The following is a 26,188-nucleotide window of genomic DNA, read 5'->3' on the forward strand; positions in this document are numbered from 1 at the left end:
CAGATTGTTCATTGGACTAAATTTTACTTCCGATTTTCGTATCATGTGTACGGGCCATTAGGGGCATACTTATACAGCACTGAATGTAACTTTGACAAAACATTCACTGGTTTTGAATCAACCACAGCCATGCCAAACACATGCACCTGGCAGGTTCACCTGTAACCAATCTTTGGTGAATGTTAGATTCACAATATGCCCCTTAGGATTTGCATCTTCTCCTTTCTTGCCTATAAATGATAATGTCGGGATTCTATAAGTCTAGTATGTCAGAAAACTGACAAGCAAGGTGCAGGCAGCAGCTCCAATCTGACCTGTGTGCTGGGGAAGTGTGTTTGCTGGTGTCCCCCCCTGAGCAGCCTCTCAGCTTGCAGCCCTCTCCCTTGCACAGTCCCTATCCTAGGATGCTCTCCTCCATGTGATTGATAGACTGTGCATGCTCTCCACCACTGTCAGGCAATGTACAAGTGAGGGAGGATCTGCTAGCTGGAGAAAGCTGCTGCTCCAGACGATTTATGGCTGCTTCTGTCCCTTTAAAAGCCTCCAAAGCTGTGTGCAGTGACAGGCAGCAGAGACCAGCTCTGTTCTAGCGCTGAGCCATAGACCTGAGGCTGCCAGTGCTTTGCCTTGCATTGTGCAGAGCTGGAGCGCAGGATATAATCACAGCAACCAGCCCAGCAAGCATCTGATTGACAGCAGCAGTGTGTGTGTGGATCTAAAGGGTACCTGTGATTGTGCTGACCCCAAGGACCTGCTCAGGATAATACAAGGATCCCCTCTGTCATTTTTTGTTTTTAACCAAGGATACCACCAATCCTCCTCTGGACTCCTACAAGGATACCAAGGCACCACTTCTCAGGATTTAACCTCCCCACTGAGTCCATAGCCTGGATCTTCATCCTCTGCCTCTCAGGATCCCACATCCCTGCCAGGATACCCCCTGCCCATCATCAGCAGGATCTCCTGAAAGTTCTTGCAGGGAGGAGAGTCTCCTATTTGGTGTGGCTGAAGTTTGCAGCAGGGGGTGCAGTGAAACTTGTCTTGGCCACATTTGGATGTAGAGGCTCCCAGGTTTGATCTGAAGGGGGGAATGTGTATTGTAAGAGGTGCACAAGTGATCTGGGAAGAGTCTGAGGTCTCTACCTGCAGAACCTGGAGCTAAAAACCTAAGTCCTGGTCCTACATTTCAGTCTTTGTGCCAAGGGATCTGTCACCATGAGTTCGGTCAGGCTGTTTGGTTGTGTCCTGCTACTCCTCATCTGTGGTAAGTGCTACCTATTTTATTAATTCTTACATATAGGCAATGGGTTGTGTTTTGTAGCTAAACTGACATCGCAGGCACTTGAGCTGGATTGTACTTCTGCTATGCATTGGTTGCGCTTGCAAGGACTGGATTTGCAGTGCCATGGTAGAAGCCTAGGGATAGTGCCAGCATGAGTTGACACTGCACTGAGATAACACTAATAGATGTGCACCTGGCTGGGGACATGAGTTGACGCCCAGTACATGGGCATCTGGCTGGGGACAGTGCCATCATGAGCTGGCACCCAGTACATGGGCATCTGGCTGGGGACAGTGCCATTATGAGCTGACACCCAGTACATGGGCATCTAGCTGGGAACAGTGGCATCATGATAGTTGAAACCAGTAGATGGGCACCTGGCTGTGGACAGTGCCATCATGAGTTGAAACCCAGGTTATGGGCACCTGACTGTGGACAGTGCCATCATGCGTTGAAACCCAGTAGATGGGCACCTGGCTGTGGACATTGCCATCACGAGTTAAAACCCAGTAGATGGGCACCCGGCTGGGGACAATGCCATCATGAGTTGAAACACAGTGGGGACAATGCCATCGTGAGTTGATGCTGCATTGAAATAAACACCAGGTAGATGGGCACCTGGCTGGGGACAGTGCCATCCTGAACTGGCACCCAGTAGATGGGCACCTGACTAGGGACAGTGTCGTCATAAGTTGACACCTAGAAGATGGATACCTACCTGGGGAAAGTGCCATTATGAGTTGACACTGCACTTAGACGAACACCCACTAAATGAGCACCTGGCCGGGGAAAGTGCCATAGATGGGCACCTGGCTGGGGACAGTGCCATCAAAGATCGACACCCAGTGGATGGGCACCTGGCTGGGGGAAATGTCATCTTGTGTTGACACCGAGTAGATGGGCATCTGGTTGGGCAAAGTGCCATCATGTGTTGACGCCCTGTAGGCTGGCACCTGGGACACATTGACTTAATGAGATGGCACTGCACTGCATTAGATGAACACCCAGTAGATCGGCACCTAGCTGATGACAGTGCCATCATGTGTTGACATCCAGTAAATGGGCACCTGACATCAGGGGTTACCCGTACTGAGATGAACAACCAGTACATGGGCACCTGGCTGGGGACAATGGCATTATTAGCAGACACTGCACTGAGATTACCACCCAATAGATGAGCACCTGTCTAATTGTCTGGCATGCTGCAAGCTAGATAATTGGACATATGCAGGCTGGCATGGTGCTGGGGAAGAATTTATATAGAGATTGGCACAGAGCTGAAAACATTGAACTTGCATCTTATTCTTGAGGTCTATATGCATTTATAAAGATATCCTTGGTTGCCTTGACACAGATCTCCTGTGATGGCACACTGCTACTATTAAAACAGTATTTCTTGTTATTAGACTGGCATTGTACAAAGGGTAACCCCAATGCTCTGTTATACAGGCTGGCACTGTCAGAATCGTATGGTGTGTGTGTGTGTGCTGCCACCTGCATTTCACTGTGCAAGGGGCAGAGACTTGGCTCAGTCCTAATTCCGCTGGTACTGTGCATGTAGTAATGCCATTATGTGTGAGGACTGGCATCCTGCTGGCAATATTACTGGGGGGCAAAATTATACAAATAATATTTTTTGGAGCTGTGGATTCTTTCCCAAGGGTGCATTGTGCCGACAATTGAAATGTGCAGCTACTTTATGTATAGGAAGATTGCTATAGACAGGGTGGTGGACCAATTCGAAGTGTGTGATTTAGAAAATGCAATTAAAATAGTGGAAACACATGAACATGTATGTCGTTTTTGGTATGAACTGTACTGCAGTGTGTATACATTAATACTTATTTATCATTGCAACATTTGTATCATGCTGCCAAACACAGACATAACGATTTTATACAGAAGTGAAGCAGTGACTGTGTATAGTTTATAATATATATAGTTAAAGTATATATACAGAGACATAGGCATAACTATGATAGATAGATAGATAGATAGATAGATAGATAGATAGATAGATAGATAGATAGATAGATAGATAGATAGATAGATAGATAGATAGATAGATAGATAGATAGATAGATAGATAGATAGATAGATAGATATATAGATGGAAATGAAAGAATTTATCTGTATTTTATATATATATATATATATATATATATATATATATATATATATATATATATATATATATATATATATGCATTTATATAAAACATGAACTGACTGTAAGTTCTTTGGTTTTCCCTTCTTGCATTTTATGTGTCACTGCATATGTTATCTTACTATTTTTATAGCCCCTGTATGTCCTTGCTTTTCCTAGATCACTGTTGCTGTTCTTTTAATCAATATTAATAGCAATAATAATGTAGTAGATAGTTATACAGGCTTGAAATAAAGCAGCCTGCATACATCCTATGCATATGCCTGACTGTGCTCATCGCATTTTGTATTACGCTCTCCCTGTGCTAAACCTATTTGTACTATACTGTCCCTCTAACATTTTACTATAAACTGTCCTTGTGCTCATCACATTATTGTGCTCATCATATTTCACTACACACACTTATTTATTTATTTATGTATTTATTTATTTATTTATTTTTTTTATTACATTTGTACTTTGGTCTGCTTATGCTCATCACGTTCACATTACACTTTCCCTGTTCCCAACATGTTTCCACTCTATTCTCCCTGTGCTCATTCCATTTGCACTGCACTCTCCCTCTGCCTATCATTTTGCTATACACTGTCCCTGTGCTCATCACTTTTTCACTACACTGCCCCTGTACTCATCACTTTTTCACTACACTGTGCCTGTGCTCATCACTTTTTCACTACACTGTCCCTGTGCTCATCACTTTTTCACTACACTGTCCCTGTGCTCATCACTTTTTCACTATGCTGTCACTGTGCTCATCACTTTTTCACTATGCTGTCACTGTGCTCATCACTTTTTCACTATGCTGTCACTGTGCTCATCACATTTGCAATACAATCTCCCAGTGCACTTCATGTTGGCACTACACTGTTCTTGTGTTCATCACATTTGCACTACATTGTTTCTGTGCTCATCACATTTTCTCTACATTGTCCCTGTGCACATCACATTTTCTCTACATTGTCCCTGTGCACATCACATTTGCACAACACTCACACTGTGCTTTTTAGATTTGCACTACACTTTCCCTGCGTTCATGACATTTGCACTATATTCTCATTGTATGAATCATATTTGCACAACCCTCACTGTGCTCCTCGTATTTCAACTACACTTTACCTGTGCTAATCACATTTGCACTATATGCTCAATTTGTGCCAATTTAATTTACACTACACTTTCACTGTGCTCATCAAAATTGCACTGCACTGTCCCTGTGCTCATCACTTTTGCAAAACACTCACACTGTGCTCATTAGATTTGCACTAAAAGTTCTTAAATTCATCACTTTTGCACTACACTCCCACTGTGCTCATCACATTTGCACTACATTCTCATTGTGCTCATCACAATTGTACAGCTCTCTCACTGTGCTCTTTGCATTAGCACTACACTTTAGCTGTGCTAATCACATTTGCACTATACTTTCACTGTGCTCATCATAATAGCACTGCACTGTCCCTGCGCTCATCACAAAAGCACTGCACTGTCCCTGTGCTCATCACAAAAGCACTGCACTGTCCCTGTGCTCATCACAATTGCACTGTGCTGTCCCCATGCTCTTCACAATCGCACTGCACTGTCCCTGTGCTCATCACATTTGCACTGCACTGTCCCTGTGCTCATCACAATTGCAGTGCACTGTCCCTGTGCTCATCACAATTGCACTGTCCCTGTGCTCATCACAATTGCACTGCACTGTCCCTGTGCTCATCACAATTGCATTACACTGTCACTGTGCTCTTCGAAATTGCTCTACGCTTTCCCTTTTCATAGCAGTTTTTCCCTAAATTATCCCTGTGCTAAACACAATTGCACTACACTCTAAGGGGGAGATTTAATAAAACTGGAGTACTCAGAATCTGGTGCAGCTGTGCATGGTAGCCGATCTGCTTCTAACTTTAGCTAGTTCAATCTATGCAGAGCTGCACCAGATTTTGCACGCGTCAGCTTCATTAACTCTTCCCCTAACTGTGCTCATTACAATTGCACAACAATATTCCTGTGCTCATCACAATTGCTCTACACTGTCTTTTTGCTTATCACTTATACACTGCACTCTTCCAGTGCTAATAATTGCACTACACTCACTGCATTTGTACTACACTCTTACTATGTTCATCGCAACTGCACTACACTCTCATTATGTTCATCACAACTGCACTATACTCTCATTATGTTCATAGCAACTGCACTATACTCTCATTATTTTCATTGCATTTACACTACACTCTCACTATGTTCATTGCATTTGCACTACACTCTCACTATGTTCATTGCATTTGCACTACAGTCTCATTATGTTCTTCACAACTGCACTATACTCTCATTATGTTAATTGCATTACACTCTCACTATGCTCATCGCATTTGCACTACACTCTCACTATGCTCATCGCATTTGCACTAAACTCTTACTATGTTCATTGCAACTGCACTAAACTCTCATTATGTTCATTGCAATACACTCACTAAGTTCATCACATTTGCACTACACTCTCACTATGTTCATTGCATTTGCACTACAGTCTCATTATGTTCTTCACAACTGCACTATACTCTCATTATGTTAATTGCACTACACTCTCACTATGCTCATCACATTTGCACTACACTCTCACTATGTTCATGGCATTTGCACTACACTCTCACTATGTTCATGGCATTTGCACTACACTCTCACTATGTTCATCGCATTTGCACTACACTCTCACTATGTTCATTGCACTACACTCTCACTATGTTCATTGCACTACACTCTCACTATGTTCATTGCACTACACTCTCACTATGTTCATCGCATTTGCACTACACTCTCACTATGTTCATCGCATTTGCACTACACTCTCCCTATGTTCATCGCATTTGCACTACACTCTCACTATGTTCATCGCATTTGCACTACACTCTCACTATGTTCATCGCATTTGCACTACACTCTCACTATGTTCATCGCATTTGCACTACACTCTCACTATGTTCATCGCATTTGCACTACACTCTCATTATGTTCATCGCATTTGCACTACACTCTCATTATGTTCATCGCATTTGCACTACACTCTCACTATGTTCATCGCATTTGCACTACACTCTCACTATGTTCATCGCATTTGCACTACACTCTCACTATGTTCATCGCATTTGCACTACACTCTCACTATGTTCATCGCATTTGCACTACACTCTCACTATGTTCATTGCATTTGCACTACACTCTCATTATGTTCATCGCATTTGCACTACACTCTCACTATGTTCATCGCATTTGCACTACACTCTCATTATGTTCATCGCATTTGCACTACACTCTCATTATGTTCATCGCATTTGCACTACACTCTGTTTTTGCACATCACATTTGCAGTACACTCCCTCATTGCTTTATTGCACTTCTCTGCCCCAATTTATCCAGTTTTTCTGCTGTTCAAAGCGTCTGCTTCAGTATTTCCCAGAGAACTGCGAGGAGGCAGCGCGTTCTCCCGCACATTCACATCAGCAACATCGCCGAGTTCCTGTAGCCGCACACAGTTGCTATCTTGGCTGCCAAGCCTCCAGCTGTACCGTCCCCTTTATCTCTACTCTGCATCTCTCCCAGTGGATGTAATGTATTCTTTTAGCTGTGTGTCCTCTGCTCCAATTTCTCACTTCCTTTCAACATACTACCAGCAACCTAAAGTAGATCATCTTTATTCACAGGCAGCTAATTCTGATTCTTGAACCCCCTGGTATTCTCCCACCCCCCATGCCTTATAATTCTTATTTCAGCCCTCCTGATGGAGGATCACACATATCCAGTGGCTATTCTCTTAGCGGCGCATGGCGTTATTTATCTAGACCTCTATTTCTTCTTTCATCACAGTCTCTGCTGCTTTAGAAGTGCCAGTCGCCTTCCTTCCCGCTACCCCAGTGTTCTGTGCAATAAAAGTGTACCTGTCTATTACAGAGGCTAAAGTTACTAGCTCCTTAAAGGGAATATTTCCAATCTTTGAAGCTTGAGCGCAGAGCCGCCAAACAGTTTGAAATCACTTACAAATCATCTTCATTACTTACATTTAGGATGGCAAGTGAGCAGCGGTGAAACATTTGATATATTTTTTTTTTTTTTTTTGTGTCTTCAATTCAAACCTCTGTGTCTGTAACAAACATCTCTAGACTTGGCAAATAATGTTTTGCAATGGCTGCTGCAGCACACAATCAATTGCAATGGCTTCCATGTTAGTGAATTTTAGAACATTAAAGCTGAACTCTGGGCACAAAAAACTGAATTTCTTTAATGGTCACTGTAACGGATCAACCAGCACCCCAACCGGGTACCTCCATTGACGGATGCTCCTAGTGCTTCCCGGGGGCTCCAAGCACTCCATCAGACACTGTAACCACTTCAGACCCCACAAACCGCCACAGCTTGGTTAGGGTCTCACCGTCTCCTACCCACCCTGGACCTACGACAAGGCTCCAGGTTCCCGTGGGTGAACCTCTCTTTCCCCAGAGAGTGCAGCAGGAACAAGCTCTACACAAGCTCTTACAAGAGCTTAGTAATTATCCAAGGGAATATGGAAGACCATGGCAATCCCTTATAGCATATTCCCCCAATAAGAGACAGGACTCTAGATTGAGCGTGAACTAGCTCTCTTTATTGAACAAGAAACAGAATTTTATACAGTTTTCCCCCACAATGTTACCGCCCAGGTGGACCTTGTGGAGAACTGGACGTGAAATTCACAATTCAATAGAAACAGGGTTTCACACTCAGTTATTCCCATACAGTGTACACAATCCCTCCCCCTAACCTAAACTAATTATCTAGCCATCTGGACAGAACAATGTGAGGTCATTAACATTAGACAATGGGACGGCACAATCCACATTCCCTCCCAATACACAAACAAGGCTGCCAGTGACAGTCTGTGTGTCTCTCTCACATTGAAACTGGAATACACCTTATCCCAATCCACAAACAATAGGGAAAACCTGTCTGACATTGAGGGATATGTAATACACACATTATTTAGAAATTACAGATTTCATGGCAATGGGAATACATCTTCATATTTCTATATGGAGATATTGTTGACAAATATGACTGTCCCATCTGAAGCAATTTAAACCATTAATTATCTGTTATTTCACTTCCAGTGACGGTGAATACCGCCACAGTCACAAAGGATATAACTCTACTTTGTGTGCACCAGATGCCCTTGCAGGCTCAGCTATTGCCTTGCTAAAGTAGCAGTGACATGATCCATGTGTTGTACATAGCCTGTGCTGTATAGCCTGTGCAGTGAGTAGAGCTGTGGGAGGGGCCCATAAGTTCCACCCACTGCAGGCTGCCTGTAGAAAACTACAGAGGGGGCGGAGACAAAACCAGTCCCCCTGCGCAAAGAGAGAGAGCAGCAGTGAGCGGTCTTTATTACAGGAAGCTCCTGCACAGAGGGAAAGTTTCACACTGGATTACTGCACAGATCTGGAAGAAATACACAAAGCACATCAAGATTCAAGGAAGAATACACATGATGAATGGATTTAGATGGTATTTGTTAATCCCCCGAGTTCAGCTTTAATCTAGACATGGCAGACTTAGTGAAAGCATAATATATCCAGTTGAATGTCTCCACTGATTGGCTTGTGCTGTAGCAAAGAACAGCACGGCTGGGGTGGCGGGAGCACACGGGTGCGCCCCCTACCTAGAAGTACTGGACCACATACATGTACGTGATCCAGAACAGCGGGGCCACTCTGCCATAGTGAATGTGCAGTAGGAGGTCCTAAAGTGGTTTTAAAATGTTATGTGTTAGTGTCATAGTAGCTCTTGAAACTGCTTATCACCTTAGCAGCCAATCCAAACATAACTCATATTCAATCTGTGATATTCCACTGTACGGTTGAGTCTGGTCGGTTGTTATAAGGAAAAAAAAGACAGTTTGTTTGATGGGAGGTTACAGCTTATCAGCCAGTGCATGAACACACATATATACATATTGCCAGGGCTATTTACAGAAGTGCAAACAAAAATGTCTTTGTACTGGTTAAAGATTTCAATGGTCCATGCACAAGCAAGATGTTCAAAGCAAAGCATGCTCATTTGGCTATCATCTATAGGTGCAGTCTATAGGAGAGGATCTATGATTGGCTGTGGACTGTGGTGGTCGATCAGTGGACTGTGGTGGTCGATCAGCTACAGCCTTTCTCAACATTTTTAAACTAAAAGAACCCTTTAAATAATATTCAAGTCATTGTGTAATCCTTGCTAAAATTAATTCATCAGGAGGCAGTGGAAAGAATGCCCCCCCCCCCCCCACCTTGGTGATCAGTGGGAAAAATGCCCCCCTTCTAGTGGTAGTCAGAATGTCGCCCTTAAAGACAGCTAAAAAAATCATTGGAGTTATGCTGCTCACTCTGACCTGGAACTATCCAAGCACCATCAGATAGGGAAGGTAATCAGCCACAGCTCAGAGGAACCGGTATAAATGACTGAAGGAACCTTAGGGTTCCACAGTACCCTGATTGAGATTGGCAGAGCAAGAGTGTCTGCAAAAAAAACCACAAAATTCCCATTTTCTAAGTAAGTTAGAATAGCGAGTTTCACAAACGATCTTGCCTCCCTTCGTGTTCTTGGACAACCAGTGTCTGCCTTGACACAATCCATGGTGATTGGTGAATAATTGTCCCATGTGCATGTAAATTCTTGGGCATGTTCCTCATTTGAGACTAATTTGTACTGATGAATCCCCTTGGATGAGTTGAAAAACATCTTCCACATTACAGAACCAAGTCAAACAGACATCAAACAACACAGGAAAAGCCGCTCAGGTGAGGCACGAATACCCAGGTGCTGGTCGGATCCGCCATCCAGTAATCAAGTATCCAAGGAGAAAAAGTGACCGCACTCAGAGGTAGATGAACTTGGAGTGTTTATTCCCATTCATGAAAAACAACGGTGCATCAAACAGACATGGACACGGTTAACGCGTTTCACGACTCTGTGGGTCGCTTACTCATAACCCGGTTATGGGCTATGAGTAAGCGACCCACAGAGTCATGAAATGCGTTAACCGTGTCCATGTCTGTTTGACGCACCGTTGTTTTTCATGAATGGGAATAAACACTTCAAGTTCATCTACCTTTGAGTGCGGTCACTTTTTCTCCTTGGATACTTAAACAGACATCAAGCAATGAGGCTGCATATATTATCTGTAACTCCATAGAAACTTTATTGTGCAAAGCAGACAAAGAGGGCTATCCACCTCTGGGGTCCTCTGACAAGTTACGCCCCTCCTTTCAGGGATTAGTCATAGAGTCTGAACCAAGTTAAGGTGAAGATGACTAACAACTTCTATTAGATATACCGTTGTCTAAATATATGAGAAACCTTGACAGACATCCAGTAATTGCACACGTAGATTGGACTTTCAAGGTCTCAAGGTGTTGAGGTTGGATAGTTCCCGTGTTAGAATGCACTGCTCCTATGCTGAAGACAGTGTACAAGCCTCTAGAATGCTATGGTTTGAAAGACCAAGGGGCACTAAAACACTTGTCGAAACGTGGAAGCAATGTGAGAAAATGCAGAGAAATTCAGGTACACATTGGTATAATTTAGGAGCATACCATACACCGAGGTCTAACAATTGTTTCTTCATTGGGTGGGAGGGGTAGGGAGTCAAATGATTTCTTTCTCCTGTACATAATGTAAAAAGTTTACAAAAAGTACCTAAAATTCCTACCAAAGTCATCATGAAACCTTCTTGTGGGCGGGGTCTACTACGCCCCTGCACACGGGGGTACTTTTCATGCTATTCAATTCCAGGGACCAGGCAGGGACTGTGGTCCTGTGAAAAGTTAAACATTAAGTTACACTTAGTGCAAACCTCATGCATGCTTATCAACTCTTTCACTTCCCGTACCTCGTGACTAGGACTTTGATCTCTGTGACCTGGGATCAGATCTGGTTGCTACTGAATATGAAACTGCCCGCTCGGGAGGGAGCCAGGTTGCCAACTCCCCACCCCCCCCCCCCCGTGCTACCTGTCACGCTATCAGGTACCACACCTTACGACAGGTTGCTTGTAGCATGTTCTTCCACTCGGTTACCCATGTCAACTACACTCCCCTTTCTTGTCTTGCCGGGTTAACTCTTTATAGTAGTGGGACTTCATGCCCCATAGTGCTTTACAGACCCAGGTTCCTTGGAATATGCCAGAACCAACATGCACCTCTTTAAATAACTTCAGACCAGGCTCATAATGTTTCAACGGCTTTACTGATAAAACTCAGCATAACAGTTCTCCTAACTGACCCTAACTGTAGCTGCCCCAGCATACTTTCATAGGAAGAGTTCACAACTGGTAGCCCAGAATGGCAGGAGTCCATGATGACGGTGTCCCGACAAGTCAATGTTCCTGTAAGGGGACCGCAAGTCCCAGCAACCCTTCTATATAATGGCATTGTAAGTAAGGTGACAGTCTTCCCAGAGACTCCTCGGCTGTTCTCTGGAGACCCTCGGGAAGCGAGCCCAGGGATCTGGACCCCTTTCTATTTTATAATCTCCCAGGATCGGAGGCCAGACCCCAAAAAAGCCTGCAAAGTTAGCCCGGGGGGGAGACGATAAAACTTTAACCCCCTCCCTCTGGCTAGGGCAGCCAAAACAAACTAACTTACAGTAGGCAACCTGCCTACAAGCTAATGTCAAGAAAGTTATAAGGATTAGGAAGAACTAATGACTTCACTCAAACCTGACATAGAAATGGATTTGGACCGCACTGACTCCCTATAAAGTTAAGTCTACTTATCTTGTACACATTTTTAGTCGTAAAAATCAATGTTTTTTAGGAAGCAGTTTTCATTAAGATGCTTTAAACGTAATAAAAATACAATCCAGCCTTTCAGAAAGCAGTGAAGTACATCAAGCCCCAATACATCTATCGTGGTCACCATATTTGGACAACCATCTCTGAATCTGAGAAGCCTTACACATCTAGTATCTGAAAATCCAGACAGTCTTGTTAACGGTAGGCTTTTTTTCAAACCTTTAGGTAGCTGGAATATTATTGATTGCTATTAAGGTTAATACTGCTAAAAATGGGATGTAGGTATACACTGAAGGAGATTGGTTGCTTTAGGTTAGACTTTTACCTTTCACCTTTTCCATGCTTTAAAATACCCTTTGTCTTTACCCATACACAACTGTCCTAGATCTTGGGCAGCCAGACCTTCAACAGATTGGACAACTGACTCAACTTCCAAAGCATTTTTGGCTTATGTATTTTTTATTGTTCGGATGCAATTTTTAGGCTATGGAATTGTTCCATGCTACCCAAATAATCTATGCTGAGTGCAAGATGATAACTGAGAAGGAAAGTTATAGAAAGCCCAGACACATGGCAATTTTTGACTAATTAGGTCTAAAGTGAACATTCAGTGGGATCATTGGTTTGTCTACAGTAACCTTAAAGATGAATTCAAACATTTTGATTTTAAACCATGCAGAAGTATTAGTGCCACCAAATTAAGAAAAAAGAACTGATATCGACTAAATGAAGACTTAAAGCAACCTTTCCAAACCTTTTCACTCTAGAGGAACCCTGGAATTAATTTCTAGGTCTCAGGGAATCCCTGCTAATAACAACTTTATCACAGTAAAATAGCATTATCTGTAAGCTGTTGAAAGAATAAAGAATAGAGCATACCTAGAATATTTGACAACCAAATCCAAATATTTTGCAACACCCCCTTGCTTCAATTGTAATCATAATCAAGAAAATTAATTAATAATAATGCCCAAAAATGAACCACAGTGGAAAAGTGTCCCAATACATTGATAGTGGAAAAGTGTCCCCTTACATTAGCGGCCAGTTGAAAAGTGTCCCCTTCCAATGGTGGTTAGTGGAAAAGTGGTCCCTTATATTAGAAGTGAGGTAATGAGCAGATTGCCAAGAGCACCAACATCCTAGTAGTACAGTCAAATTTGGAAAGGAAAAAAGATGGACTTTTGAGGTGCCAGCAATACAACAATATATATCAAAAGTATAAATGTTATTATTACAAAAGCCATAAAATTGCAGTCTTAAAAAATGAAACACATTGATGATCAGTGTAAATGTGTCTCATTATATTGGTGATCAGTGGAAAGGTGACCCCGTACATCAGTGGCCAGTGGAAAAAGGTCCCCTTACATTGGTGATCAATGGTAAAGTGTCCCCTTACATTGGTGATCAGTGGAAAAGTGTCCCCTTACATTGGTGATCAATGGAAAAGTGTCACCTTACATTAATGAGCAGTGGGCAAGTGTCCCCTTACATTAGTGGTCCATGGAAAGGTGGCTCCTTACATTGGTTATCAGTGGAAATGTGTCCCCTTACATTAGTGGTCCATGGAAAAGTGTCCCCTTACATTGGTGATCAGTGGGAAAGAGTCCCCTTACATTAGTGGTTCATGGAAAGGTGGCTCCTTACATTGGTGATCAGTGGAAAAGTGTCCCCTTACATTGGTGATCAGTGGAAAAGTGGCCCCTTACATTGGTGATCAGTGGGATAGAGTGCCCTTACATCAGTGGCCATTGGAAAAGTGTCCCCTTACATCTGTGATCAGTGGAAAAGTGTCCCCTTACATTAATGATCAGTGGGCAAGTGTCTCCTTACATTAGTGGTCCATGGAAAGGTGGCTCCTTACATTGGTGATCAGTGGTAATGTGTCCCCTTACATTAGTGGTCCATGGAAAAGTGTCCCCTGACATTGGTGATCAGTGGGAAAGAGTCTCCTTACATTAGTGATCCATGGAAAGGTGGCTCCTTACATTGGTGATGAGTGGAAAAGTGTCCCCTTACATTGGAGATCAGTGGAAATGTGTCCCCTTACATTAGTGGTCCATGGAAAGGTGTCCCCTTACATTGGTGACCAGTGGAAGGGGTGGGTCCAGGATGACCTGGACTTAGAGGAAGCAAGTTGACAGCTGTTGGCAATCAGAGCAAGAACATCTAGTTGTAGAAAATGGTACTGCTGGTGAAATCTCAGAGGAAGTGGATTGAGCGATGCTTACCATTAAACTGAGGACAGTAAAAGTAACCAAGAAACTCATGTGTTGGCAAGAAACAAGGTAGAAGGAGGGAGTAGAGTGACAGGAAAATGAGCTTATCGCTGTGCTGCTTCTGCTTTCACTGTCCAGTCACAGCTGGGGTCAGGTCCAGGATGACCTGGGCTCTGAGGAATTGGGTTGCAAGATGGCGGCCTTCAAACTGAGGACATCAAGTGGCAGAAAAAATTATACTGCATTGAAAATCCCTGGATTGAAGGTTAATATTGCAGCAAAAGCAGTTTTTTATATTATCTTTTAATTTGCTATTTATTTTAATCTTTCTTTTTTTGGGTTGGGTTCTGCTTTAACTATTAGGGGCTTCAAATGAAGATATGCTACAGCAACGAGTAAAACAAAATACTCTTTATGTTCTCTTCATCTCCGGTTACTCCACATTGCTGTGTAATCTTTTTCCTACTAGATGTGACTACCGAAGCAAGACGTTACGAAATTCCCCAGTTTAACAGCATTTTTTTTTTATTTGTATTTTTTTTTTGTTTTTGATTTTCTTTTGCTGTTTCTATCCAAATGACAAACACAAAAGAGCACAGAATGTTTTCAAGGATTGCAGCTACTTACCTGAAAAAAAAAAAGTGTCACCTTTTTAGAGCCTCGTTCCACGTTTATCTGGAGTGTGTTGTTTGCCTACTCATTGCAGGGGATTATTATTAGCCTTTGGTATTAACATACCTTAATAGGGAGCATATTTAAATGGATTAATTTGCGGCGAGCTGATAATATTTGGCCAGATTAAGTCGTTTTGGTGGATCAGCTTACACCTTCAACGGTTTGGGATTTGTTCAATGGTATTTGAGAAAAATGCTAATTCCAGGTTTTCGTAGCGTTGTACCGGAGGAATGCAGAGGAGAAAAGGGGTTGGTGGTGAAGGGGTCAACATGATGCTAAACCATTCAAATCTCCCTTTTTTTTATTATTAATAAATAAAAAATGTATTAAAATATTATTAATAAATAAAAATGTATTATTATTATTTTTTTATTATTTTTTTTATTATTTTATTATTAGGAACATTTGGGGCCGAATCCAAAAACTCAGGATGCAGTTCGCCAAAACCGAAAATGACAGTTTAAAAAAATAAAAATAATAAAAATTATATATATACAGTATATATATATATATATATATATATATATATATATATATACATACAGTATATATATATATATATAGTATCTCACAAAAATAAGTACACCCCTCACATCTCTCACAAAAGTGAGTACACCCCTCACATCTCTCACAAAAGTGAGTACACCCCTCACATCTTTGTAAATATTTTATTATATCTTTTCATGTGACAACACTGAAGAAATGAGACTTTGCTACGATGTAAAGTAGTGAGTGTACAGCTTGTATAACAGTGTAAATTTGCTGTCCCCTCAAAATAACTCAACACACAGCCATTAATGTCTAAGGGTAAAGCTCCACCCCCAAAAAAAGAAAATAGATATACTTAGGCCCTGTTCACACCTAGGCGTTTTTCAGCTCGTAAACCGTTTATCTCTGAAGTCTCGAAACGCCCAACAAGCAAAATCCTATTCATTTCAATGGCCCCTGTTCACTTATGAGCGTTTTGTCACCTGAAGCTCAAAAAAGTACATGAGCTTCTTTTTTTGGCAGATTACAAGCGTTTTTGTTAGATGTCAATGCCTGCCTCCAAAGATCTGCAAAAAATGCCTTAAAAACGCCTGAAAAAAAACACCTGAAAAACGCCTGAAAAAAAAAACGCAAAAAAAAAAAACGCCTGAAAATGATACTCTCAGGTGTGAATGGAGCCTTACTGTGTTGATTGCTCTCAATTCCCTGCAAACTTATAATCCTTTAAACCTGCAGCAGCTATCTTGAGCCTGCCTTTATTTCCTGTCTGACTTTTATCATCATAAATCTCCTCTCCCTCTGATCTGTTCTGTCATTGCCATTCATTTTCTCTTCGAACATTATATGAACAGTACTGCAGGGGAAATATCAAGGGAAGAGGAGCCAATTAACTCATGTGCTGGCAAGAAATATGGTAGTTGGTAGCAGTGGCGGCTAGTGCTCTATAGGCCAGGGGGGGCGGCGACCCGCACACCATAACCCCCCCCCCCCCGTCGCCGGCTTACTCACCCTGGACATGTGGAAGGCAGGTAAGCAGGCAGCGGCGGCGGTGGCTTCCCCCCTCAATCTCCTGCATCTCCTGTCTCCTCCCTCCTCCTTGCCAATGGCATGGCTTCTCCTTTCCGCCAATCTGGAAGCGGGTCTCAGGACCCGCCTCCAATTTGGCCAGGAGGAGAATTTATGTGACAATTGTGAATATTCATTCGCTATTGTCACACAACTGCGCCCTGAGCCCACCCTTTTTTGAAGCCTATTAAAGCCTCTGGCACTAATCACGTGCTTAACAAAAAAAAAAAAAAAAACATTGGAATCCATGCGTCTGGCACCCTTCCTGTAGATTAGGGGGCCGGACGCATGGATGGGGGGGGGGGGGCGGCACTCCTGCGCCCCCAATAGACGGGCCGCCACTGGTTGGTAGTATTATGGTAGAAATATAGTGGTTTAGATTTTAGCTGTGCCATCTGCTGATCAGTTGCTTGATTCAAATCAATCAACTGATCAGCAGATTGCACAGTTTAAAGTCTAGTTAAAGGCATTTTTGTTAGTTTTGGATAGAATAGTGAGGGATTAGAATACCTGTCAGATTTTTTTATTGTTGTCTGTGGCCCTGTTAGGGAAATTCCCCCTTTTGGTCATGTTTACTGTTATCATCGACGGTGAAAGTAAAATATAATACTAAAGAGGAAATCTTCCAAAGGGAAGAGTAGTTCTGGTGACAAGCAAAGATTACTTCATTTTGGAGGAATTACTTTGCACCTCCTGTTTGGCTATGGGACAGGAAATAAAGGGAAAGCTCCCTAATGTGACACAGATGGCAAAAAAAAAACTCAACAGGGATTATAATCCTCCCTTAGGCCCCTTTCAAATGGGCTTTACGGCCCGCCTGTCAGTTTTTCAGGCGGATCTGATCGGATGCTCCATGCACCTCTATGGAGCAGCCAATGTCAGCAGTAACCACTCCGCTGACACCCGCTGCTATCTGATCCAATCCTGTCCGTGTAATCCGGACGGATGGAAACCCTATTTTCCATCCGTCTGGAGGATCGGATCGGATTGGATCAGATGAGAACGGACAGGCGGTCCGTTTTCATCCGATCTCCCATAGAGGAGAGCGGGGATCTGACAGGTCTGTCTCTGCAAAGTAAGAGGAGACGGAGCTGTCATCCGCCAGCTCAGCGGGGATAGGCGGATCGATCCCTGCTGAGAAAAACGAAGTCCGTCAGGCGCACCGCCCGTATAAAAAAGGGGCCTTAGTCTAAGTGAAGATATACAACCAATGTCCGATATACTGAGTACAGCTATCCTTGACGTTACTCCTCATCTAAAACATGGCATTAATACCGAATGTTACTATGCTAATAGGGTGATCGTTTGCTTGTGATACTCATACCTATGTGTTTATATCGCGGGGTGATTTTCTACCCTTTCTGTTGTACTGTAATGTCTTCACTTCTGTTGTACGACTTATAGTTTAATAAAAAAACAATTGAAAAGAAAGGGGCCTTGGTCTATCCGAAAGAAAAAGTTTTTACATGGGGGTAAAGGCTGATGACAACTACTCCCAAACATGCTGTTTCCCCCTTTTGCCTACCTAGGCTGCATAGCTTGTTTAAGAAAGATGTGTAAATATATTTTTCTCTTACGTCCTCTGACAGACGCAGCCACTTCATAGTTTCCTCACAAATGGGTAATGCGCCACCTACAGGAGTAGACTAGGCAGTGAAACTATTTAGAACAACTTTTCACTAGACACACCCTTAGGGGCTGTCCCTTCAGACATTACCCCAGACACATCCAACTTATTAATCAGTTTCTTGCTGCCTAGTGTTGGGAGTAGGACCTAGGTTTCCTGCTGGGACTCCGGTCTCAGTTTTTTATTTTCTTTGTGAATTTTCATTTTGGGGTTAGCTCCTGTTGGTTGAGCTTATGTTGCCCTGTTGGCTATGTTTTTTTTCTGGCCCTGATGGATCGTTAAAGTTTAGTTGGTTGCATTTCTTTCCACACCTCATGCCTACACTGCTTTGGGACATCCCATTTGTGAGGAAACTATGAAGTGGCTGCGTCTGTCAGAGGACGTAAGAGAAAATAGAATTTTTGTAAGAACTTACCATAAAATTATTTTCACCATGCACCATGCACTGTAGCTGCAGGAGGAAAATGGAGGAGATTGGTTCCTCTGTATGCTGCCCCACCACTCCTCCTATCCAGTTCACTTGTGTTCTGCTGTCTCTGGGCCCCTTTGTGTGCCCCCCCCCCCACTGTGCTCCCTCCTCTCTCCTGCCAGCTGCTGCAGGGGATGTGTCACAATAGAGAACCAGGAAGGGGTCGGTAAATATGTAATTTACCAGCTCCTTCCTTATCTGAATGGACAGAGTCATAGTCAGTGACATTGTAAAAAAATTAAATTAAAAGGTTAAAAAATAATACAATTCAAATACCAACAAAATAAAAACTACTGACACCAGTGGGTGAACTTCCAGGATTGCAAAGGTCACACTTGCGACCTGGCCCTGGCATTCCATCACCGCGTGGAGGCCCCAAGATGGCAGGAAGGGGGCCCACTGAAGAGCTTGTGAAAGGGTCCCATTGTGGGACCGTAATAAAGGGGCCTGCAACGAAAGTAAAGGGCCCCAGGATCAGTGGGAAGAGCCCCGGACTTGAAGGGAAGTGCACCGGCCAGGGGTCCGGGGGGGGCCCTTCATGGTTTCTTGCACCGGGCCCTGAAGGTTCTAGTTACGCCTCTGGTTCTATGTATACATTGCACTTCAGCTTTAAAAATAGCAAATACACATCCATATATGCATTAAAGGAAGAGTGATATGCAATCAGAGAACTCCTCATTCCCTTCCTGACGTCTGCACAAGGGAAAGCACAGACCACACAGCCTGTAGGAGACACTCGTTACCTTCTGTAATAGTTTTCATCTGCAGGCAGTGACAGTGAAGAGCTGGCAATGCGTCTGCGTCTCCTCGCTGTTTGCAGGTAATACATTGAATAATTCTCTTACTAAATAAAAGATTTGGGGCACAAATAAAAAAGGAATGCAGTTAAAAAAAACACACACATTCTTATAATGTAAAGTCAATTAACTGACCTAAAAACCTTAGCAAAATGTTGGGCTTGTATACTGAAGATTGAGCAGACAAGGGTTACCCCAAATACAGACTCGGCAAGCAGACTATAGACCAGATTCAATTATCCAACAAAAATAAATACCACAAATTGGTCGCTACATTCCAAGGGTCTTTGGAAGAATATTTGGATTCTAGGAACTAATTTGAGATATTTGTTTATTTTTGGATGTTTGACTATGGGCTAACCACAGTCTAAACTTCCAAATCCTTTCTCCTTCATCTAAATCTATTTATAGAGGAACTTCACCATGCCTAACCCCCCCCCACCAGAAAAAAACAACCTAGCAAAAGACATATTTTACTAAACCGTGGAGTTCAGTTTTGTCTTACTTGAAGCAGAAGTTCTACCTTCCCCCTCCTTTCCAGTGCCCCCATCTTTGATGGAGATCCAGCACATGGGCAGAAAAGCTGCGAGTCTTCGCCAGGTCTATGGAAGGCGGTAAGGCAGGGAGAACATCTAGCAGCAAATTGAACTTGAATAGAGCAGGAAATAGTTAAAATGACAATAACAATATCCCTAAATAGCAATATCCAAAAATAATTCATACTAATGTAGCAGAATTCCCAGCCGTTTTGCTAGCTATGGGTCCGCCAGGGTTACCGCTAACAAAAGCACATTTAAGAATGTTCTCCAAGTGTGAGCACTGAGACAAGGAACAGTCCAGAATCTTTGGGTTTTTATGTTTACTGTGAACTTGGATGGGAGAAGGGATGAGTGGGATACTCCTCTGGCTCAACTATGCACAATTTTAGTGGCACAATTGAAAAAACGCCTATTAGCCCTGACTTGACGCTGGCTGGATGTCGGTCAACGACGGATGACGCTGGTTAATGCTGACTTGCTGACACTTTCATGTGGCACAACGTCCTAGTTAAAGCTTCCTTTACCCCTCTTCACTGAGGTAGCTACTTGCTGTATTGCTTAATGCTTCAGGACTCGCACCGGCACCCTTTTACACACACTTATCTTAAGGGCTTAAGCACTGGCATCCCCTTTCCAAGACCCCTTTACTGGTTAGCTGGCTCCTGGATCCCTCCGACCCTCTGGAGTGGTCCCCTATCCTAGGCAGACCCCTGGGCAGCTTACAGTACTCACGACACTGCTTTCCTGGAAACTCCTGCCCCAGCAGCTCCACTCGGTCCTCAGCACACTGGATCCCTCTGGATCTCACAAAACTGAGTACACCCCTCACATTTTTGTAAATATTTTATTACAGTAAAACCTTGGATTGCGAGCATAATTCGTTCTGGAAACATGCTTGTAATCCAAAGCACTCTTATATCAAAGCAAATTTCCCCATAAGAAATAATGGAAACTCGGATGATTCGTTCCACAAGTCCTTCAGTTTATAGTCTATATACAAAGATTATAGCAATGTGATAGGTTGTGTAACCATAAAATGTCCATCCACAATATGCAGCCTTCCCAAGGGGATTAGAAGCAAAATCTAGCAGAGCTACAGAATATAAGAGAGATGAGAGGCGCCTCTAAGTGTAGCAATATGATTACATTTAATGAAGGTTCAACATTTAGCAACTCACATGGTTGATGATTAAAATAGGCACACCTAACATTGCAGGCATCCGGGGTAAAGCTGTCCACATAGACCATCTTCTGAACCACCGGCTCTCACCACTGTCAGTCTGTAATCGTGACCGGGAAGAATAGCCTGCAGTAGAGTGATCTGAAAGTGAGGCTTTGAATCACTCGTGGAGTGCAGCGGGGAAGGGATGATGAAGATGGCTGTGCGGAGGATGGTCTATGTGGACAGCTTTACCCCAGATGCCTGCACACTTAGATGTGCCTGTTTTAATCATCCACCATGTGAGTTGCTAAATATTGAACCTTCATTAAATGTAACCATATTGCTACACTTTAGAGACTCCTCTTTTCTTTTTTATACATGACGCTACTTGTATATCAAGACATCGCTTGTATATCAAGTCAAAATTTATTTAAAAAATGTGCTTGTCTTGCAAAGCGCTCTCAAACCAAGTTACTCTCAAACCAAGGTTTTACTGTATATCTTTTCATGTGACAACACTGAAGAAATGACACTTTGCTACAATGTAAAGTAGTGAGTGTACAGCTTGTATAACAGTGTAATTGTGCTGTCTCCTCAAAATAACTCAACACACAGCCAATAATGTCTAAACTGCTGGCAACAAAAGTGAGTACACCCTTAAGTCAAAATGTCCAAATTGGGCAAAAAATGTCAATATTTTGTGTGGCCACCATTATTTTCCAGCACTGCCTTAATCCTCTTGGGCATGAAGTTCACCAGAGCTTCCCAGGTTGCCACTGGAGTCCTCTTCCACTCCTCCATGATGACATCACTGAGCTGGTGGATGTTAGAGACTTTGCGCTCCTCCACCTTCCATTTGAGGATGCCTTACAGATGCTCAATAGGATTTAGGTCTGGAGACATGCTTGGCCACTCCATCAACTTTACCCTCAGCTTCATTAGCAAGTCAGTGGTTGTCTTGGAAGTCGTTATCATGTTGGAATACTGCCCTGTGGCCCAGTCTCCAAAGGGAGAGGATCATGCTCTGCTTCAGTATGTCACAGTACATGTTGGCATTCATGGTTCCCTCAATGAACTGTAGCTCCCCAGTGCCGGCGGCACTCATCGAGCCCCAGACCATGACACTCCCACCACCATGCTTGACTGTAGGCAAGACACACTTGTCTTTGTACTCCTCACCTGATTGCTGCCACACACGCATGACACCATCTGAACCAAATAAGTTTATCTTGGTCTCATCAGACCACAGGACATGGTTCCAGTAATCCATGTCCTTAGTCTGCTTGTCTTCAGCAAACTGTTTGTGGGCTTTCTTGTGCATCATCTTTAGAAGAGGCTTCCTTCTGGGATTACAGCCATGCAGACCAATTTAATGCAGTGTGTGGTGTATGGTCTGAGCACTGACAGGCTGACCCCCCACCCCTTTACCCTCTGCAGCAATGCTGGCAGCACTCATACATCTATTCCCCAAAGACAATCTCTGCATATGACGCTGAGCGCGTGCACTCAATGTCTTTGGTCAACCATGGCTAGTCCTGTTCTGAGTGGAACCTGTCCTGTTAAACTGCTGTATGGTCTTGGCCACCGTGCTGCAGCTCAGTTTCAGAGTCTTGGCGATCTCCTAGGTCATCTTTATGTAGAGTGACATTTTTTTTTTTTTAAATCCTCAGAGAGTTGTTTGCCATGAGGTGCCATGTTGAACTTCCAATGACCAGTATGAGAGAGTGAGAGCAATAACACCAAATTCCACACACCTGCTCCCCATTCACACCCGAGACCATGTAACACTAATGAGTCACATGACACCGGGGAGGGAAAATGGCTAATTGGGCCCAATTTGGACATTTTCACTTAGGGGTGTACTCACATTTGTTGCCAGCGGTTTAGACATTAATGGCTGTGTGTTGAGGTGTTTTTGAGAGGACAGCAAATTTACACTGTTATACAATCTGTACACTCACTACTTTACATTGTAGCAAAGTGTCATTTCTTCAGTGTTGCCACATGAAAAGATAAAATAAAATATTTATAGAAATGTGAGGGGTGTACTCACTTTTGTGAGATACTGTATGTGTGACGACAAAAAGGTGGGCTTTAACGCCCATACGCTGCACATATGTGACACATATGCAGGGTTGGAGTGTGAGTGGACGTAGCAGCACAAGGAGCAAATTAGCTTATGTGTTGGCAAAAAGCGTGGTGATAGGAGGGGAGTGCAGAGTGAATGAAATGAGCTCATCCCTGTGCTGCTTCTTCTTTCACTGTCCAGTCACAGGCTAGGGGCAGTACCAAGACAACCTGGATTCAGAGGAAGTGCGTTGACAGCTGCTGGTCATCACACCAAGGACATCTAGTGGCAGAAGATGGTCCTGTGGGGGAAATCTCTGGACTGATGGTGAATATTGCAGCACAAGCTGGTTTTGTTTTTTGTTTGTTTTTTAGCTAAAATTCTATTATCTTTTTAGCTGTCTGTAAGGGGGCAATTTCCCCACTGGTCAACAATGTAAGAGTGTCCTCCCAATAATATAAGAGGTTTTCTCCCACTGACCATTAGTATAAGGGGTCCCTTTACCACTGACCATTAATACAAGGGGTTCTTCTCTCATTAATATAAGGGGTCCGTCTCCTACTGACCATTATTATAAGGGGTCCTTCTTTCATTAATGTGAGGGGTCTTTCTCCCGCTGACCATTAAGACAAATGGTCCATCTTCTGACCATTAATATTAGAGGACCTTTCCCCACTAACTATTTATATAAGGGGTCTTTCCCCAAAGACCATTAGCATAAGAGGTCCTTCTCCCAAAGACCATTGGTATAAGGGGTCCTTCCCCAAAGACCATTAGTATAAGGGGTCCTTCCCCAAAGACCAATATTAGGGCTTATTCTCCCACAGACCATTTAGGGCTTTTTCTCCCACTGATCATTAATATAGGGGGTCCTTCTCCCTCTGACCAATAACATGAGGTCCTTCTCCCACTGGCTTTTATATACTATAAGGGATCCTTCTTCCACTGACCAGTTATATAAGACGTCCTTCTCTCACTGACCATTATTATAAGGGGTCCTTCTCTCATTAATATAAGGGGTCCTTCTCCTACTGACCATTATTACAAGGGGTCCTTCTCTCATTAATATAAGGGGTCCTTCTCCTACTGACCATTATTATAAGGGGTTCTTCTCTCATTAATATAAGGGGTCCTTCTCCTACTGACCATTATTATAAGGGGTTCTTCTCTCATTAATATAAGGGGTCCTTCTCCTACTGACCATTATTATAAGGGGTCCTTCTCTCATTAATATGAGGGGTCTTTCTCCTGCTGACCATTAAGACAAATGGTCCTTCTTCTGACCATTAATATTAGAGGTCTTTTCCCCACTAACTATTTATATAAGGGGTCCTTCCCCAAAGACCATTAGTATAATAAGGAGTCATTTCCTAAAGACCATTAGAATAAGAGGTCCTTCCCTAAAGACCATTAGAATAAGAGGTCCTTCCCTAAAGACCATTAGAATAAGAGGTCCTTCCCTAAAGGCCATTAGAATAAGAGGTCCTTCCCTAAAGGCCATTAAAATAAGAGGTCATTCTCCCAAAGACCAATATTAGGGCTTCTTCTCCCATTGATCATTGTTATAAGGGGTCCTTCTCCCACTGACCATTTAGGGCTTCTTCTCCCACTGACCATTTAGGGCTTCTTCTACCACTGATCCTTAATATAGGGGGTCCTTCTCCCTCTGACCAATAACATGAGGTCCTTCTCCCACTGGCTTTTATATACTATAAGGGATCCTTCTTCCACTGACCAGTTATATAAGACGTCCTTCTCTCACTGACCATTATTATAAGGGATCCTTCTTCCACTGACCAGTTATATAAGAAGTCCTTCTCTCACTGACCATTAATATAAGGGATCCTTCTCCAACTGTCAATAATATAAGAAGTTCTTCTTCCACTGACCAATAATATAACACGTTCTTCTACCTTTGGTCACCAATGTATGTGACCACTGAACCGACTCCCAATAAAAGTGGACACCGGTCCATTGACCACCAATGTACAGGAAACTGGTCTTTCTTTTCTGATCATTATTCTTACTTGCTCCACTTTATGATTGATAATAAAACAAATTTCAGGGGGACGTTCTGGGTGTCAAATATGCTACATTCTTTAATATTTTACATATAATTTTATTTACAACTTACTGGCCATGCAAATTTACCATAAGCTAGAGATGCATTATTTAGCAGGGTTCTCCAAGACATTACAATTCTTTCAAGGGTTCAAAGGAAAGACTGCCCTAGACAAAACAAGCATTATATGCTGCAAGGATGGGATGGGGAGAGTAGAGGTTGCGTTCACTTTTTATATTTGGGCCAGCCTGGAGGCTCACTGTATCCTATGGTGGATCCACCACCACAGAAATTAATTAAAATAATTAGCCCTTTGAGTTCTTGGGTTCAATTCCCAATAGGGACCTCTGTCTGTTCTCCTTATGTTTGAGTGATTTTCTTCCAGGTGGTCCGGTTTCCTCCCACAGTCTCAAAGCACACTGGACAAAAGACTGTTCCTTCCTCCTTCATAAAACACTAAAATTAGCAGCAATCAGGAAAGTGTGTCCTTACATTACCCAGAATCCTTTACTACACATGTTCCCCCTCATTGTGGAATGCCCAGTCAAGTAGGATTTATTACTTGACTTTCTACCCTTAGCATCTGGACAGACATAAAAAATTTAATAGAGCATAAAGTGCCCTTTGCCCTTTGCCCCTGACTCCCCCCCCCCCTTTCCCTGGAATCAGTGGCTGGGTATCCCTTGCTAGTGTCAGCTTACTTCTCCCTTTCCGGGCTGACTGATAAATATTCTATGATCTTCCGTTAGTTTATGCATTCTTTCAAG

The 26,188-nt window shown here is 43.0% G+C and overlaps 1 protein-coding gene across 1 annotated transcript in view; it reads left to right on the plus strand.

Moving 5' to 3' along the window:
* Nucleotides 1-398: 398 nt before the first annotated feature.
* The window catches only part of GFRA4 (GDNF family receptor alpha 4), a 727,205-nt gene continuing 701,415 nt past the window's right edge, over nt 399-26,188 (plus strand). Inside the window, exon 1 of the mRNA XM_082258679.1 lies at nt 399-1,264. Within this exon, the coding sequence (XP_082114805.1) occupies nt 1,216-1,264 (49 nt within the window). The 5' untranslated portion in view covers nt 399-1,215. The remainder of the gene's footprint in view (nt 1,265-26,188) is intronic.

Source organism: Pelophylax lessonae (assembly GCF_965119305.1).
Source record: "Pelophylax lessonae genome assembly, chromosome: 1".
Taxonomy (NCBI): domain Eukaryota; kingdom Metazoa; phylum Chordata; class Amphibia; order Anura; family Ranidae; genus Pelophylax; species Pelophylax lessonae.